The sequence below is a fragment of the Numenius arquata genome, chromosome 2 (assembly GCF_964106895.1).
Source record: "Numenius arquata chromosome 2, bNumArq3.hap1.1, whole genome shotgun sequence".
Lineage (NCBI taxonomy): Eukaryota > Metazoa > Chordata > Aves > Charadriiformes > Scolopacidae > Numenius > Numenius arquata.
In genome coordinates, this window is record NC_133577.1 from 46,040,241 (window position 1) to 46,057,258 (window position 17,018).

Here is a 17,018-nt window from a genome sequence, read left to right on the forward strand (position 1 = left end):
GGGCTTTGGGGACAGCCGCGACCTCAACGGCATGACAGGCCAGGAGGGATGGACTCCTGGCTTATGTGCTCTTGACCAGGCTTTTGGAGGAGTCACCCCGGCGGGGAGAGCTTTTGGCCCACGGGTGCAGGCGGGCTTGTCAGCAGCTTGTTTCCAGGCTCCTTTTAGAAATAAACAAGGCGTTTGACCCTCTTGTTGACAAAGGCAGGATGTGGAGGATGTTGCTGCTGGATGAAATGTGTTCCTCCCTTCAGGCACTGCCTGGGCACCTCTGCCCACCGCGCCACCTCACAGGGTTTTGTTTTCAGTGGTGTGGCTGCTGCGCTGTCTGGTTCCCTTCGCATTTCTACTCACCTTTCACCGTGTTTTATAACAAACGGCAGGATAAGTAAGTTCAGGAAGCTCAATACATGCAAGAGTGTCAAGAAGAAGTCAGTTCATCCAAGTTTCTCTCAGGAATGCACTCCGCTAACCTGACAGCCCAGCAAGTCGCTTTTACATTTAATCCCTGGCTATTCCCAGTGCCTGACCAATGAGTCACGGAGCAGAAGAAAGCTTATTTCTGCTGTTTTTCCCAGAACATGTAATTGCTACTCTGGCTCACTGTAGGCTCTAAGGAAATGGCGGAGGACTCAGGGCTATTGTCCTTTGTCCTGCCACGTTAGCAGCAAGGCAGTGTCTGGAAGCACTGTAAGGGAGGAGAGCCGTGCCACACCAACCACCTCACTTGGGCGCTTCCAGGGCTCTGCCAGTCCCAGGCCAAGGTTCATTGCAGGGATGGGTGACCTTTCTGCCCGCTGCCTGGCTGTAAGACTGCGATGGGCCATGTTTTGTGTTGGGGTGCTATAAATAACCAGTTGTCTCTTTTTTTTCTGTATTCTGAGCCCCTTGTTAGCTCGGCACTGGCCTCTTCCGAGACAAAATTAGTCCTAAAATCTGTACCACGTTGCTGCAGTTTCCTGTACGCAGTCTGCTTTGGAAACCTTGTTCTCTTCAAGGGGCAGCAGAGAGCCTAAAGAGCTTGTAGATTAATAGAGATAATTAAATTAAAAGAAAGCAATGGAAGCAAATTCTCCCTTTCTTTCTCCTTGCAGGAAGGAGCTATTGGGCTGCCAGGCTGGTTTCGAGGTGAAGTCTGGCCTGAGCTCAGAGACGGTAGTGCTCTGTCCTGAAGCCTGTGTCATCTACAAAGAAAGGCTCAGGGCTCATTCAGCTGGAGGAGGGAGGAAAACCCAGGAGGAACCTCACAGCCTTCCAATACCTAAGAAGGGGTTACCAACTAGATGGAGTCAGGCTCTTCACTGAGGTCCACAGCCAGACAACAAGGGGCAATGGTCATAAATTGAAACTAGGGAGTTTCCAGCCGGATATAAGGGGAAAAAAAAACAGTAATATGATAATTAAGCATGAGAAGAGGTTGCCTCCAGAGGCTGGGGAGTCCCTGGAAGCTTTCAAGGTGTGACTGTACAATGTGCAGAGCAACCTGGTGCGAGTTCAGAGCTGACCCTGCTCTGTGAGCAGGAGGTTGGAGGAGAGACCTCCTGGGGCCCTTCCAGCCTGGGTGACTCTGTGCGTGGAACTCTGCCGTGATAAGCAGAAAGCTTGTATTTACTTACTGTATGAAGGTGTAAAGGACAGGTATCCTCACCCTTGCCAAAAGCACAGACGCTAAGAATAAAGCTTTGCCTCTAATAAGGAGGAGCGACCGGTAAAGATGGCAGTGCAAGCTGCCCCTGGCAAAGTTCCGGCTGCACTGCACGGTGCTGGTTTAAAGGCAATTGTCCTTTAGTGCCATCTCCTGGGAAAAAAACAGATTTCCAGCCTTGTCAGCCTGCCTCGTTGTGCTGTCTCCAGCTGGGATTTTCTGCCCTGCTCTAGACTGGCCTCCTGGTTTGTCCAGACCTATCTTCAGGATGCTGGGTCCCAGCAGCGTAACGTGTCTCTGCGTACCAGTGTTCTCTGCCCAGCTGAACCCTGAGCCTCCTGTTTGCAAGGGTTTAAAATGTAAAGCCATAGGAACATCGTTCTCATGATAGTTTTTTTTCCTTCAACATCTAAAAATTCATTACATTTTGCCCTGAGGTTCTTTCTTTGCCTTAAAAACATTCATTAAGGATGCTTCACTGGAGGAAAGGGGATGAGCAACAGCCACTTCTTGTTTCTGATTATCACCCTCCGCTGGAGAGGTGACCGCTGCTCAGGCCAGGATGCGTGATTTCAAACACTGGGGGAGCGGAGGACGGCAGACTGGAATGACCCTGCCAGGAGCTGCCTTGCACCCCGGCTCCACGTGCCATCCTTATCTTCCTCCTGGAGCTTTTTCTGTTCCCCTGTCTCTACTGCCTGTGCAGCAATCCCTGCTCCGTCCTTTCCTGGGACACTGAACTGACATCAGATTGCTTTTCCAGCTGCGCCTGAGGGAGGGTGGGGACTTTCCTGTCCCTGGTGAATCCCATCCTCCCCCGCATTTATGATTCTCTGTGTAGGAAAAGCCTCACAAAAAAAAAGATCCCTATATCTCATTGCTCCGAGTCCATTAAAAGGCATCTATCATTAATGACTTTATTTTTAATTCTATCATCACAAATTATTCGCCTGAGATTTTTCCCTACATGAATTTCTCTGAGCTCATTTCTAGTGCATGACTCACTGAACTCTGATTTCCTTGAAGATTATGAGAGGAAACAGCAATGCTTTTATCTCCCCCGCCTCTCTAGAAAGGAATTTTTTTAATTTATTGTTTGTTCCGAGTTTGGAACAAACTTTGGAAGAAGGATATAATTTGTGTGTGTGAGTGTAATATAATTTTTATCATATCTTGCTGGAATCAGCATAGGATGACTGCACACTTGGCCGTGTCATCCCCTCATCCCCACCTTTTGCTGAACTACCGGAGAGTCACTGGAAAAATAGCTGGCATGTCCCTGGTGTGGGCATTTAACCCCTGTTCCTTCACTGAGACAAGCTCAGTCTGCATTGACCTCTATCCTGACACCCTGTCACCTAATCCAGGCAGCTTTTTGCTGTCTTTCTGCCCGGGATTTTTTTTTTTTTTTTGTAATGTCCATCCAAATCACTCCCTTGGTGCAGTATTTTATGCCCATGCTTTTTAAAAAACTTGTGGCTAGCATAAATATTAGCATTTTTTTCCATTTATTGCATTTGATGCATTGCTTTTACTGTTCAATTCCAAATTACAGCACTCTGCACGTAACTGAAGACCTACAAGATCCTCAGTCACTTGTCTTTTTTTTTTTTAGTGGAAACAAGTAAAATGTTTAAATCTTTCCTCATCATTCACCTTTCTTTGTGCTCTGATTGATCTGCTGCTACAAGAGTCTAGGATTGTCTCTAGAAGAATTATCTCCAGTTGCCCACTGCATCTGAAGGCGGATACGTCATTGCTTTTTCCATAAAATCTGTTCCACCAGGAAATTTGTCGTGGGGATGCTTCTGAGCTGACACCGTGCTTTTCCGAGGTGCACCAACATCGCCCACTTCCACGGCCGAGCGAGCCTGGCCACCGTTTACCATGGAGTTAATGCTGCAAATCCTCCCCCTGAGCAAACACATTTTAAGCAGCCTGAGGGCGGAGAATTTCAGCACAACTCTCCCAAAGTTTGATGAAATGAGAAGCAATTGAAAACACGGTCATTTACTTTTAAGTGCAGGTTTACCGGTTGCCCGCTCTGGCTACGGCAAATGCAATCCTGTTGCACGAGAGGTTGTAGGAAAAGCAGTCCCTAGTTTTGTCCAAACGGCTCTGTTCCCATGGCTTTACAGCAGAAGGAGTTGGTGGCCCGCGGGCCAGCAAGGCTGTGCCTGGGACGGAGGATTAAACAAACCTGCTGTTTGCTGGAGGCTTTTTGAGAGGTGCCTGGTGTACAGGTGAAGGGGGCTTTTCTCAAAGGCTGCAGCCTCAGCCCAGAAACATTAAGCCACAGCCATGCTCTCTGCAGCTATTTCTAATTTTACATACCTTGTATTGCAGCGGGAGGGGAGAGATTATGCAGATACTGCCGCCTTCTGTTATTCCTCTCTAAACTCCTTCATGCCACAGTCTACAAGAAGAGTCAGGGCTGAACGTAACAGCTGCTTTTTGGGGCTGGTCGGAATAAAATCTCCTTAGGCTACGGGCTGGTAGATTTAGGGAATAAAAGTTTAAGGTCCTTGTTGGATTTAGAAATGACATTTTCTCTACATTAATATGCAATCATTAGCAAAGGTGAGATATTTCTGAATTTAGTTAACAAACTGAAAGACTCTGGTTTTGCAGACCATCGTGCTGCCCATAATGTAGAGCTAAGGAGTTACATCATCACACTATATAGGTCCATGCGTCTCCAAATTCTCATGCTGGTTGAGTATAAATACACTCCAGACCTATTTTCTCTGGCACCCAGAAGAAGGGAGCAAGCAGTACATCACCCAACGCTTTTCCTCTTTTTCCAAATCCTGTCATTTTGATGCCTCGTAGACCAAAGTTCAGAGGGCAAAAGCTTCCTGCATTTTGTGATTTGCACAGCAGAGAACACTACCAGTGCTCGAGAAATCACTGGGGATAGTTACTCATTCTTGCCTTAAGCTTGTGAAAATAAGCATCAGTGTTGGGCAGGAATGCCCATGCTTTTTTAAAAACTTGTGGCCAGCATAAATATTCTTTTTTTTTTTTTCATTTATGGCATTTGATGCATTGCTTTTATTGTGACATTCTAAAAGCAGTTTGTGTTTTTGTGTTTTTACCCTTTTAGTACTTACGCTAATTTGTTTTGATTCATGCTTGTCAGCACTGCTTATCAGACAGCGCTTACTAATTAGACAGTCGTTGCAGTTCTGCTGAACACTTACGTAGTGTTAAACATTACACCTACATTAGATGCCTTGTTCCCCTTATAGCGTTTTTCTGCTCCTGTGGGTGCAGTTGTAGATTAAAGATCTCTGTGTGAATTCAATTACATTACAAAATATTGACTCCATGTTAAATGAGAAGATTAATGGTTATCAAAGAGCGCACAAGGTCTCTCAGTCTGCTTGGCAGGGCTGGCTCTCCTCTCGTGTTTCATGATCTCCATGCCACAGGTGCAAGACAGGTAACATCTTGTAAAAAACCCAATTTGCTCAGTAAAGTAGCGTAAGAAGGGGTTTCCAATGATATGGGAGGCGAGCAGGTGGCAGACTGTCTCTGCATGTGCCTCCCAGAGAATTCAACAGGAGCACAAGGCTCTGCTGATCAGTAATTAATCTCCAGAACGAACTGGCCTTGTTCGAGGGGCAAATTAAAAATAAGCAGTAAGTCCTGCTTAGGTCTCGAAACCCATGGATGGCATTAAGGCATGATTTAAACAGCAAAATGATGAACAAGAGGGCAAAGGGATTGCCCTCGTTCCTGCCCTTTCACAAAGCTAATGTTACTAGAGTCCTTCAGTCTCAAAATCAGTCAGTAAAATGAGAATAACAGGGAGCAACTTCCCAAGATGGCCAGGAGACCACTCAAGCGACACTGAGCATTTGGTTGAGGAATGTAGACATTACCCCCTTCTGCAACACAGCTGGTCAGGTCCCTGTTAATGTTGCAGCACTGCTGCCTGCCCAGCAACCCTCCACCTGAAAGAAGCAGGCAGCAATGTGCAATAAAATTAGGTTTATTTCCCTTCTCTTCTACAGTAACGACTGTGCCCCTGTGCTCTGGCAGAAGATGTCTGTCTCTTTGGTGCTACTTGCTTCATGCATTCATGCCCACAATCATACTGTGGACCTTTTTGTTGAGGGCTCCTCCATGGACTCCCTTCTTGCCCATCAGGAAGATCAGGGCTTCAGGGGTCTTGCCAATACAGATGGATCTGCTGTCACTGCCTTTGCTTCTGACATCCATCATGTTGTCTCCATCCACCAGCAGGTTGTCACGAATCACACTGCACTTTTTGCCAGCGACGGTGATTCCCGTTAGCAGGAACGTTTTCCGATCCTGGCCCATGATCAAGCCCACTTCTTGAAGCGAGATGGCTGCAAGGAGACCTCCTGGCTTGGCTGCCCACAGGTGCTCATTGTCAGAGAGGCCCACGATAGCCATATCTTCAATGTTCCTGTCCACCAGGATGCCGTTGAGGTAGTACGTCCAATAATCCACCATGGCCGGGCCGCCCAAACCTCTCAGAAATGCCCAACACCGAGCTTCCCCGTCTCCCGCCTGCTGGGACTTGGGTCTTGGCACAACGATCCTAAATATTTGTTTGTGAGCTTGACCTTCAGATCCCAGGGAGATGCTTGAATGGGGGAACTGGGGGAAACCAACTTGCTCTTGCCCTGCCTGTGAGGGGAGGCCTGTGAGGATGGTGGCGTCCACCACTCCGGCGCCTGCTCTATGCTGTCATAGTTGCCTCGCAGCTGGGTGTCCCACAAAGCCACTTCCCCACCACCCGAGGGGGGCTCTGGAGCAGCTCTGACGGGTTTGGTACGGGCTGACACCCCAAGGGCACGGGACCCCCCACCCCAGCCGCAGGCACTGCCATTTGCTGCCCCTGCCCCAGCTCTTCGCCTCCAGCTGCAGGTTTCCCCCTTTTTCACCCCAACGGCTGAATTTCACGTACTCATGTTCATATTTTTCCCTGCCACATTGCTTTTCATTAAAGCCCAGATACTAAAAAAACAAAAAAGGCACTTGCTGCCTGTAGTTTGTATTCGGACACTGAGAGCCCGCACTCAAACGTTCGCTGTCCGCTCCGTGATGGCAGCTCTTCCGTCCACCACGGCTCTGGCTCCCGCGGCGGCCTGTGCCCCGGGCAGCGGGCTGCTGCCGGACAAACGCCCGGCCCCCAGGCCCTGCGGGCGGCAGGGCCGGAGGGGGGCGGCCGCCGGCCCTCGGCCCGCCCCCAGCCCCGGTCCCGGCCCCTTCAAGCGCTGCGCCGCCGCGGCTGGGGCCCAGTCGCCATGAAGGGGACGCTGGGCAGGCTGGGGCTGCCGCTGCGGCCGGGCTGGCTGTTGGGGGCGGCGGCGGCGGCCCTGCTGGTGCTGGGGGCCTGGCGGTGGGCCGGGGGCCGCCGGCGTCGCCGCCGCCGCCTGCAGCGGGTGGGGACGGTGCTGAGCCTCTTCGTGTACCCGGTGAAGTCGTGCCGGGGGGTGGCGGTGGGGCGGGCGCAGGTGACGCCAATGGGGTTGCGGAGCGGGGAGCTGCGGGACAGGTACTGCGGGGGCGGCGGGGCGGGCGCGGGGCTGCTGGCCCCAGGCGGGGGCAGGCCCTGCGGCCAGGCCTCCGCTACGGCCGCACGGCCTTCGGCGGGTGTGGTGCCGGTCCGGCCGTGCCCGGCAGGCCGCAGGGCTGCGGGGGGACCCCCGCCACCCGCCTCGGCCTCCGGCTGCTGTTGAAAACGCGTTTCTGTGTCGTCCCCCCCCCCCCCCCCTTTCACGCTACAGGTTTTGGCTTGTGACTAAGGAAGATGGGCACATGGTTACGGCTCGCCAGGAGCCGCGGCTGGTCCTCATTTCTGTCAGCTGTGAAAATGGACACCTGATCCTGGAGGCCCCAGACATGAAGAGTCTGCGCCTGCCTGTAAAGCTCCCCCGGAAAAACCCCGTGCAGAACTGCAGGTACTGAAAAAGGGTTGGTTTGGATTTTTTTTTTTTTCCCCTCCCTTCTCTCTAAATACTGTCTCTCACATACCTGCTTTGTTTTTCAAGACTGATGGTTTCTGTTTTCTTATGCAGAAATTGGAGGGTGAAAGTTGGGTGTCTGCGCTTCTTTTCTGTAGGGGTCTGTCTCCCCATCTGCATAACGGAGAGGGACTTCAGATCAGTGCCTGTAGTGACCGGGCAAGTGGCAGTGCTTTTAAACAAAAACAGGGTAGGTTTAGATTAGACACAAGGAAGAAATTTTTCACTATGAGGGTGGTGAGGCACTGGTCCAGGTTGCCCAGAGAAGCTGTGGGTGCCCTGTCCCTGGAGGTGTTCAAGGGCAGGTTGGATGGGACTTTGAGCAACCTGATCTAGTGGGAGATGTCCCTGCCTGTGGCACAGGGGTTGGAACTGCATGAGCTTTAAAGCTCCTTTCCAACCCAAACTATTCTGTGATTCTGTGAAATTCTCTGCCATGTGTTATACAGGAGCCCAGGATTGATTGCCATTACAAAAGGTCTAGTTTTAATCTGCTAAACACTGATGAAAACAAATCTCTGGAATAGATGATGCAATATTCAAAAACCATACGTTACACATCCGCCAAATGAACTGTGATCTTCAGTCTTTGTGGACTGTCGTGTTTACTCGTTTGTGTTTACTTCCAGTGTTTTCATTTTTCCTTGCGTGAGCAATTGCATCCCAGAGCCTCAGTCATGCATAGTGGTATTTCTTGGTCACCACTAGTATATGCATCAACATTTTGGGATACAAACTGGCCAGTTGGAATTGTTCAGCTGTTGGGGTTTAAATTCCCTCACCCCTGTCCATAAGCATTTAACTGAGTTGCCTAAGTTAGTAATTTGGTTGCCCGAGGCTCACTCTGTGGTCACAGGGGAAAGACGGGCATCCCCAGAGAGCAGGTCATTCCCCGTAGGTGCTGTCTCAAAAGGGGCTTCAGGTGAAGGGGTTACAAATGTAGTCATTCAGCTGTGTGCAGGCCTGGTTATTTTATCCACATATTGAAATCCTTGCTGGAAAACTGAAAAGGGGAAGCAGGAAACCTTTTCCCTGTTTAAATGTCAATTAATATGTAAGACTGTTTAGTAACTGTAAGTGGTGTTAGCTCCTACAAAGATACTAATAAGTGTTTTTCCTTTGGACAGCAGAGAAGGTTAATGTACCAGCTGCTATGCTTAAAACTGAAACAGTGGTGGAAAGGAACTGCAGTCGCTAGCTTTTGGCATATATCTGTTGCTGTGGAAACTCTTGATCAGCATAGCTCAGTATCTCTGTATATACAAGGCAGGTGCAAGCTACAAATGATAGCATTTCTCTTGGAGAAATAGGACAGTCTTTTAAAATCTGTCTATAGTGTGAATATGTTAGCCAATGAAACATACACTACAAAAACATGTGCTTTTCAAGATTTTATTTTTCTGGAAGCTGTTGTGCCATTAGAAAAAATATTTAAATAGACTAAATACATTTCAGTAATGAAAAATTATCTTGGATTTTCCAGTTTTAGATCTCAGTGACTTGTTTGTCTCTTAATTCTCTTCTTTCTTTGCCTTAATAAAAGATTACACTCTCTGGCTTTAAAATTGCTAGAATTTGGGAATGCAAATAAGCAAAAGTTGGATGCCTGTAAACAGACTTTAAAGATTACCCAGTTGTCTGATATTGTAGGTGGTGTCATATGATGTGACATTAGCAATACCCATAGTTAAATGTTGTCTGGTAAGTTTCAGGAGAAATCCTGAAGTTTTGTGTGACTCTGCTGTGCTTAAGCAACTTGCCATTCGTCAGCTCGAGGCTGATTCTGATCCACTCAGCCGTTCCGAAGAACGAGGCTTGGGAATGGTACTGTGTTCAGGCAAATGAAGATTTGGGTTTTTGCTCCAAGATTCTTCCCTACCAGCCTGTGGGAGGGAGAAGCTGTCTTACTGTACAGACTTGGATTTATTCCGCTGCTGGGTGAGCATGGTGCCTTCAGGTTGTGCCCGGTAGTTTGGGGCCAAGGAGATGCAATAGTGCAGCTGGTTGCAAAAGGCTGTGCAGGTGCTCATCTTTAAAACCGGTAAGTCCTGTTGCAGGTTTTACGTGGATATGTAAAAATCCTGTATTTGGGGGAGTTAAATGCAGGGTTGAAGCCATTGTCTAGGCACAGTTTCTATTTGTGCAAATATTGGAGGGTTTTTTGTAGCCTTCTGGTTAAGAAGTCGCATGTTCTTCTTTTGTGCTCTTTGTCATTATGTGTTGCAATACTTAAATTGCACAGTGGATGCCCATGGATACCTATAGCACTGAGTGCTCAGGGCAGATCTGCTTTGTGGGTGGAAAACAGCAGTGTTGGGAGTTGTGAGACCCTCACCTCCGTGGTCAGAAGGCACACAGGGACTGAGAGAATGGAGGGAAGAGAAAGGCAGTTGGGTGCTGACTGGGGCAATGGCGTTTAGTCCCAGCTTGTGCCACAGAGCTGGTACAGGGATCCCAGCAAAGAGGGCAGGGGTGTTGCTGGCAGCACCCTAACCATCTGTCTCTTCCCCAGATGCGTGAAGGAGGGGTCCTGGAGCTGCGCTCAGGCCAGATAAACTGTTTGGGCATCTCTGGCCTTCCAGCTGTGTAGCGTATGGTTGCAGAGGTAGAAGGAAGCGCAGTGCATTAGGTCAGAATCACTACTTTGAAGAGAGTAGTAAAACTATTAGTGACTGTTGTTGAAGTTTATTGGAAGGTTGAGATTTACTTTTTTTTTTTTTTCCCAGGAAAGTGTTTCTTGCGTAAACTTGTTTGTGTTCTGCTGCCAGTGGCTTTTTATGCCCCATGGACTTTGCTTCCGTTGTGAATTTTTAACCTCTTTTAGCATATAGAATAACTCTGTATCTTAAGTTTGAGGTTAAGAGTTTCACTCAGCTCTGGCTAAATTTCTACGGCACTAAAATCTGAAGGAAGGCTTCCCTAACAATTAGGGATATTTACAATTAATAACATTTGTAAATGTAATTTACAGTAACTAACCACATCCTTTGAAACTATCATTCATTTTCTGAAATTAATTACCTTTCAGTTGATTTCTGGGTAGAAATCTTTTGGTGTTGCAGTCATGGGCAAATGCAAGAGCGGACCCTTTTTTTTTGCTTACAAGTATGGCAAACTTGTATTGCAAACAAAAAAAAAGTTAGGTTTGTTACTGGTCGTTAATGTGACAGCTCTGGGCGCCTAAAGGGTGTCTCATGGCTCATTCTTTCATCAGCTGGTGTCACCTGGCCACGTCCATGTTACTCACCTCCCAAAACAAGGTGACCATAAGAAGATTGCACGCTGGGAGTGATCCCTGTGCCAAATTCAGAAACCAGCTTCCACCTCATTATAATCCAGACGGTTTGATTACTGTGTCTTGCTGCTACTTTAAAACAAGTTGTTTGCCTTTGCATAATAAGCACTCTTGAGCCTTTGGCTTCCCAACTAACTTGCTGATATGTCTTGTGGTCCTTCAGGGTGTTTGGACTGGATATCCAGGGCAGGGACTGTGGCGATGAAGTGGCTCAGTGGATCACCACTTTCCTGAATTCTGAGCCATATCGACTGGTGCACTTTGAGCCCTCCATGGTACCAAGAAAGTCAAAGGACGTAATAAACCTTTTCCGAACCACAGATGAGGTAAATGAATGTTTACTCTCAGAAGTACTTTATTTTAACCATTTTCCGCCCACCAACACCTGCCCATTCCATCATTGGTCTTGGAGCCCAGTTTACAAAGGGTGTAGTCATGTACTTAAACCATGTGAATATTCTCCTTTTCTGTGATGACTTGTTTAAATTCTACTTTAAATCTGTTCTCAGCTAAAGAGTCTGATACTGATATTTGAAGAGGAACTATTACGTTGCAGAATAGCATTCCTTCTGTTCCTCAGTGAATAGAAGAAAATTAGGTTTTTAAAGATGTTTTGATGGTGCATCTGTGTTGCAAAGGAACCTCCGTTCCATATCCCTGTTTGGTCTAGGAGTTTGCCAGTAGGAGTGGTGTTGCCTCGTGGCTTTTTGAAAGGAAAAAGACTTAACCTGGGGCCCTATAGTTTTGGGCCTAGGAATTAAAATTTGAAGAAGGTTACAGAGGTGTCGTCTCTCTTGCTGTGGGAAGAGGCTTAAAAGTGTGATACTAGAGAAAGTTAATGAAATGCTAGAATAAGAGAAACACAGGGGGAGGGCTATACATTAAAATTCTTGGCAAGATTTTTTTTTTTTTTTTCCTGTGGAACTAGTATATATAGGAATATAGGAGTTTTCTTTTAATACTGTCCATTGGCCTTGTTTGCTGGAATGCCAGCCCTTCCACTTCCAAGCATACTTAGGCTGATGAATGGACAGTTACAATTTAGTATTGCTATTCTGTATGTGAAACTCCCTCTGGTGTTGTGATAAGATAGATTCATTACATAGAAAAATCCAGGTAGTTGGTTATAGTCAACAAGAGAAGTTCAGCAGGTCCATAAATGTCTTAAGTACCTTTCATAACTTTTTTACTGATATACTTAGTTCCATCTGTAACACCCAGAATAAATGTCTGGGACGTGCATACGGTATTTTTTTGTAAGAAGCTGTGGTAGCTTATGTAACTTCAGTTTAATTCTATAAGTAGAAGCTTAACTTTACAATTTGAGCAAATAAAACTTGCTGTGGTTAATGAAATAGGAAAGGGCATGTTGTTTTTACTTGTTAACCTACTTCCAGGAAATGAAAAGCTGAATGCAACAGCCTGACCGTCAAGCCACCGGTTCCAACGTATCTGTCCTTCTGCCACTCAGTAATTCTGATCCCATGCTCTTACAGCAGCCTTAGGATTTGTTTGTGGTTTTACGTAGGTTGCCTATCCTGACTGTTGCCCAGTCCTGATCATTTCAGAAGCTTCGCTGGACGATCTAAATAGCAGGCTGGAGAAGAAAGTTAAGATACAGAACTTCAGACCGAATATTCTTGTGACAGATTGTAGTGCTTTTGAGGAGGTAAAATAGCTGTCTTCAGTGTTGTCTTTTTGAAGGCTTGGTTATGTTTCTTTGTAACTCAATTTCCTTGTCTGATGGTGTCTATGAGGATGAGGAGAGCTGTTATTCTGTGACTTTTACAACTGGATTCCAGAGAGATACAATTTCTGCTCACATCAGTGCAGGGAGGAGACAGGTCTGTGAGTGCTGATTTAGCTTAGCAAAGGATAAAAGTGTATTTAAATGACAGGCTGCTACTGAAAATTCATCTGTAAGTGCAAAGTAGGGGAATCTGTGCATGCTGTAATTGATCAATTAATGATTCAAATGAACAATTTGGAAATTGACAGTGTGATGTTTTATAGCCTTTGGCATAGGAGTAAAACTGACCCTTGCAATACTGCGGTCACTCACTGCGTCTTTGACGCTATTCTGGTAGTTCAAAAAACACTTGTCTAGGAAGGTATCTGGTGATGAAATGAACTGGTGATGGTGGCTTTTGTGTTTTTTGTCATGTCGCCATTTTTCCAAATAATTTGCTCTGGATAGATCTGATAATTTCCGAAATCTAAGAAGTTCCTAAAATGGGACTGGGTTTTTGTCTTCCAAGAAGGATTGCAATAGGAAGCTGGTGTAGACAAGAAGCGAAAACTTATTCCCACTAAAAATTTCCTTTCTGCAGAAATGGTGGCTTGGCAGAGGTCACAGATCAGATTATCACATGTACAGTAAGAATAAACTTGCTTTAGGTTCAGACAAGGGCATGATGCGGAATAGGATTTATTATTTGTGTGTCTTTCTTTCCAGATAGTGGGTCCTGAATTGGATGAATGTAGTTACTTTAGGGTTTTCATTAAAATAGTACCCTGATATGTACTTGTTTTGAAGGTGCAAGTAGAGGTGATGATCAGGAATGGTGCTGCTGCTTCTAGGAGTGACTAAGCCACTCCTGGGAAAATGGTTGCATGCAGATATGCCTAATCTGTGTGTAATGTTTACCTTTCCTCAGGACACATGGGAGGAGATTGTTATCGGTGACGTGGAGATGAAAGGAACAGTGTGTTGTGCCAGGTAACCGTTTGAGATTGTTATTTTATATAGATGTATAGAGATTTATAATAAGAAGCCATTGTTGATTTGGTGCTGTCTGTCATTGCAGGTGTATTTTAACAACTGTTAACCCAGACACTGGGGTCCTGGACAGGAAGGAGCCCCTGGAAACACTGAAAAGGTTGTAAAAATACCAGTGCTGCTTAGGTTGTGGGAGAGGGTTTAGGCTGGGTCCCAACAGATGTGAGACTAGTGTTTTAAAAGTGGTTTGAAGTATGTGCAGGACATAATAACGTAGTGTAAAGGTCTGTGTGTATTGGCTTCTGTTCTGCTTTCTGCAATTCTATATGGTAGGAAAATTCAGGAAGTTCTGTCTTTGTTCTTGCAAACTTCACATTCCCTGTCTCTTTGATCTCTGTTAGGGTGAGTGCCTGGGGTAACAGGTATTTAAAGGTCTAACTTTGCAACTTTGGCCCTTCTTTTTATAAAGTCTTTGTATATGTATTATACACAGATGTATGAACACAATCAGGCTTTTTTTCCTGTATTTTAACTGCTTAGTTCTCTTAATTGTAATATTTATTTAGTTTTTAGTCTGGTATGGTGACCAAAACAGGCATCGCTATTCATATGTCCTCTCTCTCATCACTGATACTTTGAGGTTTAGAATTTGCTACTACTAATTCTAAAGAAGTGCGCATGCTCTCTCTCTCTGCAGTTACCGCTTGTGTGACCCGTCTGAGCAACACATATACAAATCCAGCCCTCTCTTTGGAAGATACTTTGCCATTGACAGAACTGGAACGATTCGAGTTGGAGACCCTGTGTACAAGATGGTCCAGTACTGAGAGAGATTGTGGTCAGAAGATGCCTTCTCACTTTGATATGCAAATTGTTTTCCCATGAACACAGTCACCAGCATAACGTTTTCTTACTCTTTGCAATATTTTTTGTGCTATGTTCCTTTGTGAAGTGCAGGGGGGGCTTTGAGGCTATGAAGTGCCAATCATTTCCAATCATGTCATGCCTGTAGCAACCATGTCTTTAGTTTTTCTGGAGGCTGTGATAGAAGAAAATCTAACCCAAGACAGACTTCACAGCACTACAGTGAGTATCACACCTCCTAAAATTTTGTGTTAAGCTTGATATTGGAGTCCAAAACTGTACAAGGGCTTTGCATCAACAGGGGGGTGCAGATGGTGAGGCTCTGTCTTAGATTCCACCCTTTGATCCTAAGCATCTTACCTTATCTGTGTCTGGAGGTACTTTCTTGCCGTGTTTCTCATCCTGCAGTCATTTCCTGAAGACTGTTCTTGTCTTTTGAGGTATCAGAAAAAGGATTGTGAGCTGACTAAATGCTGCCCTGGTCTAGAGGTGGGAACTCGGGCTGATGGTGTGTAAGGCTGGCGGGTTCGTTTAATTTGACTTCTGCTTTACAGAGTTTGAACCATAAGTTTTTTCTCGTGTGAAGCATACCGTAAGGGCTAGGCTGTAGGGGAGTGATAACATATCAGTAGAACTTCCAGTTTGACTAAAAGTTGGATGATACCAGTAGTATCTTTTCTTTAAATATTACTTTTTTTTTAAATAAGTGGACTCCAAGACCAAAGCCAGCCATCTTTCAGATGCTTGACTACCTGTCACTTTGTTACGGATTACTAGATCTAGAAAGAGTGCTCAACTAGCCAAAAAGAGGAATCTAATTAAGTGTGAAGAAGGACAAGTCATGACCCAATTTGGTGTTTAGGTTCTTTGTTTTCTTTTGTGAGTATGAAAATGGAGTTTTGCTGCATGTTCACAACTCAGACCTGTAAAATGAAGAGTCTTTGTGACTTTGAGCAAATTCGGATGGATGTATGGGGCGAGCCTGAAGCAAACGTGGGGAAGGTGGTTTTCTGTTATTTTTCAACTCCGAATTGCTCCGAATATCCTTTTGTTAGCAGAATGCTCTGTGAGTGGTAAGTTTTCCTGTGACAGACCAGTGCCCGGTTCAGGCTGCAGGTTGCGTATTTGTGTGTTGTCATGCCTGATGCAGCAGCCAGTGGGGGGAAGTGACAGAAAAAGCATCTTTTGACAAAGACAGTAGTCCTGAGGTTCACTTTTTAAAAGCATATGTTGAAGATCCTTAATATTAAAACTGAAACCTTGTGGAATTCCTAATGGTATTATTAACAAAGACAGCCTGCTGGCATGCCAGAGCAATTAGCTAAGTGTGTGTCTCTTCATTAAGTCAAAGAAGTGGAAGGAAAGAGAGCTGAATTTTTGCCTCTGGCCAAACATACTTTTTCACTGTTGTGTTAGCACCTCATTAGGACTTAGGTAACACAAACTGTGTGTTACAGATCATGCTGCCTCTTACTATGCTTGCGATTGGGGTAGTTTGGAAACAGGGCTGTCTCTCCAATGAGAAGCTGCATCCACATTCCTGTTAAGAAGATGCCATAGATCTAAAACCCTGGTATATCCCTTCAAAAGCCCCTTAGAAGAATTTGGCGAGAATCCTAAAACAGGTGTGTGTCTGAGTACAACACCTCACAAATGACACTTAATTATGTGGTGAAAGAGGGCCATTCTGGCAAGCAGAGAGTGTAACTCATGAACATTACAATATAAATATCTTCAGATAAATGTTGAACTACTGTAACTGTAGGAATTGTATTTGATTTTGTTAAAGCCATTTATGAAATTGACTGAAAACATGTTAATCATAAAACACTGCTTTTTAAATTGTGTACTTAAAAATTTTAATTGCTTTTTTAACTCTAGAGCAAGAAAACAAAAGTATAAACTTCTGTTGAATCCAAACTCTTGTAAGGTGTAAAATTTGTGAATCTTGTTTGTTCTTTGTGTGCTGTTTTGGCATTTGACTTCTGCTGCTGTTTCCAGTACCTCGTATGTAATTAACAGTGGTGATTATTCTTTTTTTAATCTTTCCTCTAAGTTCAGGAGAATATGCAGTTAACCAGAGGAAGCTATATGCCTAAGAGAGCAGAGCCATCAGATCTAAGTGGTCTTCAGACACAATTTTACAACCCTTATGATCTGGATGATGAAAAGGATGTTTACAGACTCTCTTTTCCAGTCATATGAAAATAGGGCAAAATGGGTTTGAAAGGAGGGAAGTTTGGTGCACTCAAGTCAGCACAGGGGCATCTCAGCCAGCTTGGGCTGAGCTTGTGGTGAAGGTGGGTATCTCCTGCCACAGCTGAGGCTGGTGTGAAGCCATGAGACAGAGAGAGCTGAGGAGGTTCCATCTGCAGTGAAGGGAAGGACGGTGTCAGCGTGGCAAGTGGCGGTTTGCTGGGTCAGGAGGACCAGGAGTGGTTGGAGGAGGAAAGGAGATGAGCGAGGCTCAAGCACATAGAGTGTCGGGGCAGG

At 45.7% G+C, this 17,018-nt stretch overlaps 2 protein-coding genes across 2 annotated transcripts; one reads left to right on the top strand and one right to left on the bottom strand.

Annotated features, from left to right (window-relative positions):
- Positions 1 to 5,722: 5,722 nt before the first annotated feature.
- On the bottom strand, positions 5,723 to 6,591 carry PFN3 (profilin 3). Its single transcript, XM_074162265.1, has 2 exons — positions 6,588 to 6,591; positions 5,723 to 6,243 (listed from the first exon to the last, which is right to left on the bottom strand). Exons 1-2 carry the CDS (start codon positions 6,589 to 6,591, stop codon positions 5,723 to 5,725), a joined length of 525 nt encoding a protein of 174 aa, XP_074018366.1.
- Positions 6,592 to 6,927: 336 nt separating this feature from the next.
- LOC141474414 (mitochondrial amidoxime reducing component 2-like) lies at positions 6,928 to 16,443 on the top strand. The gene is made up of 7 exons (XM_074162289.1): positions 6,928 to 7,178; positions 7,411 to 7,584; positions 11,106 to 11,268; positions 12,471 to 12,611; positions 13,600 to 13,661; positions 13,750 to 13,821; positions 14,359 to 16,443. The coding sequence occupies exons 1-7, from the start codon at positions 6,928 to 6,930 to the stop codon at positions 14,486 to 14,488; spliced, it is 993 nt and encodes a 330-aa protein (XP_074018390.1). The 3' UTR covers positions 14,489 to 16,443.
- Positions 16,444 to 17,018: the final 575 nt, after the last annotated feature.

Coding starts and splice junctions, on each gene's coding strand:
- LOC141474414 (XM_074162289.1), top strand. CDS start 6,928: ATGAAGGGGACGCTGGGCAGGCTGGGGCTGCCGCTGCGGCCGGGCTGG. Junction 7,585..11,105: donor AACCCCGTGCAGAACTGCAG/GTACTGAAAAAG, acceptor GTGGTCCTTCAG/GGTGTTTGGACTGGATATCC. Junction 13,662..13,749: donor GGAACAGTGTGTTGTGCCAG/GTAACCGTTTGA, acceptor CTGTCATTGCAG/GTGTATTTTAACAACTGTTA.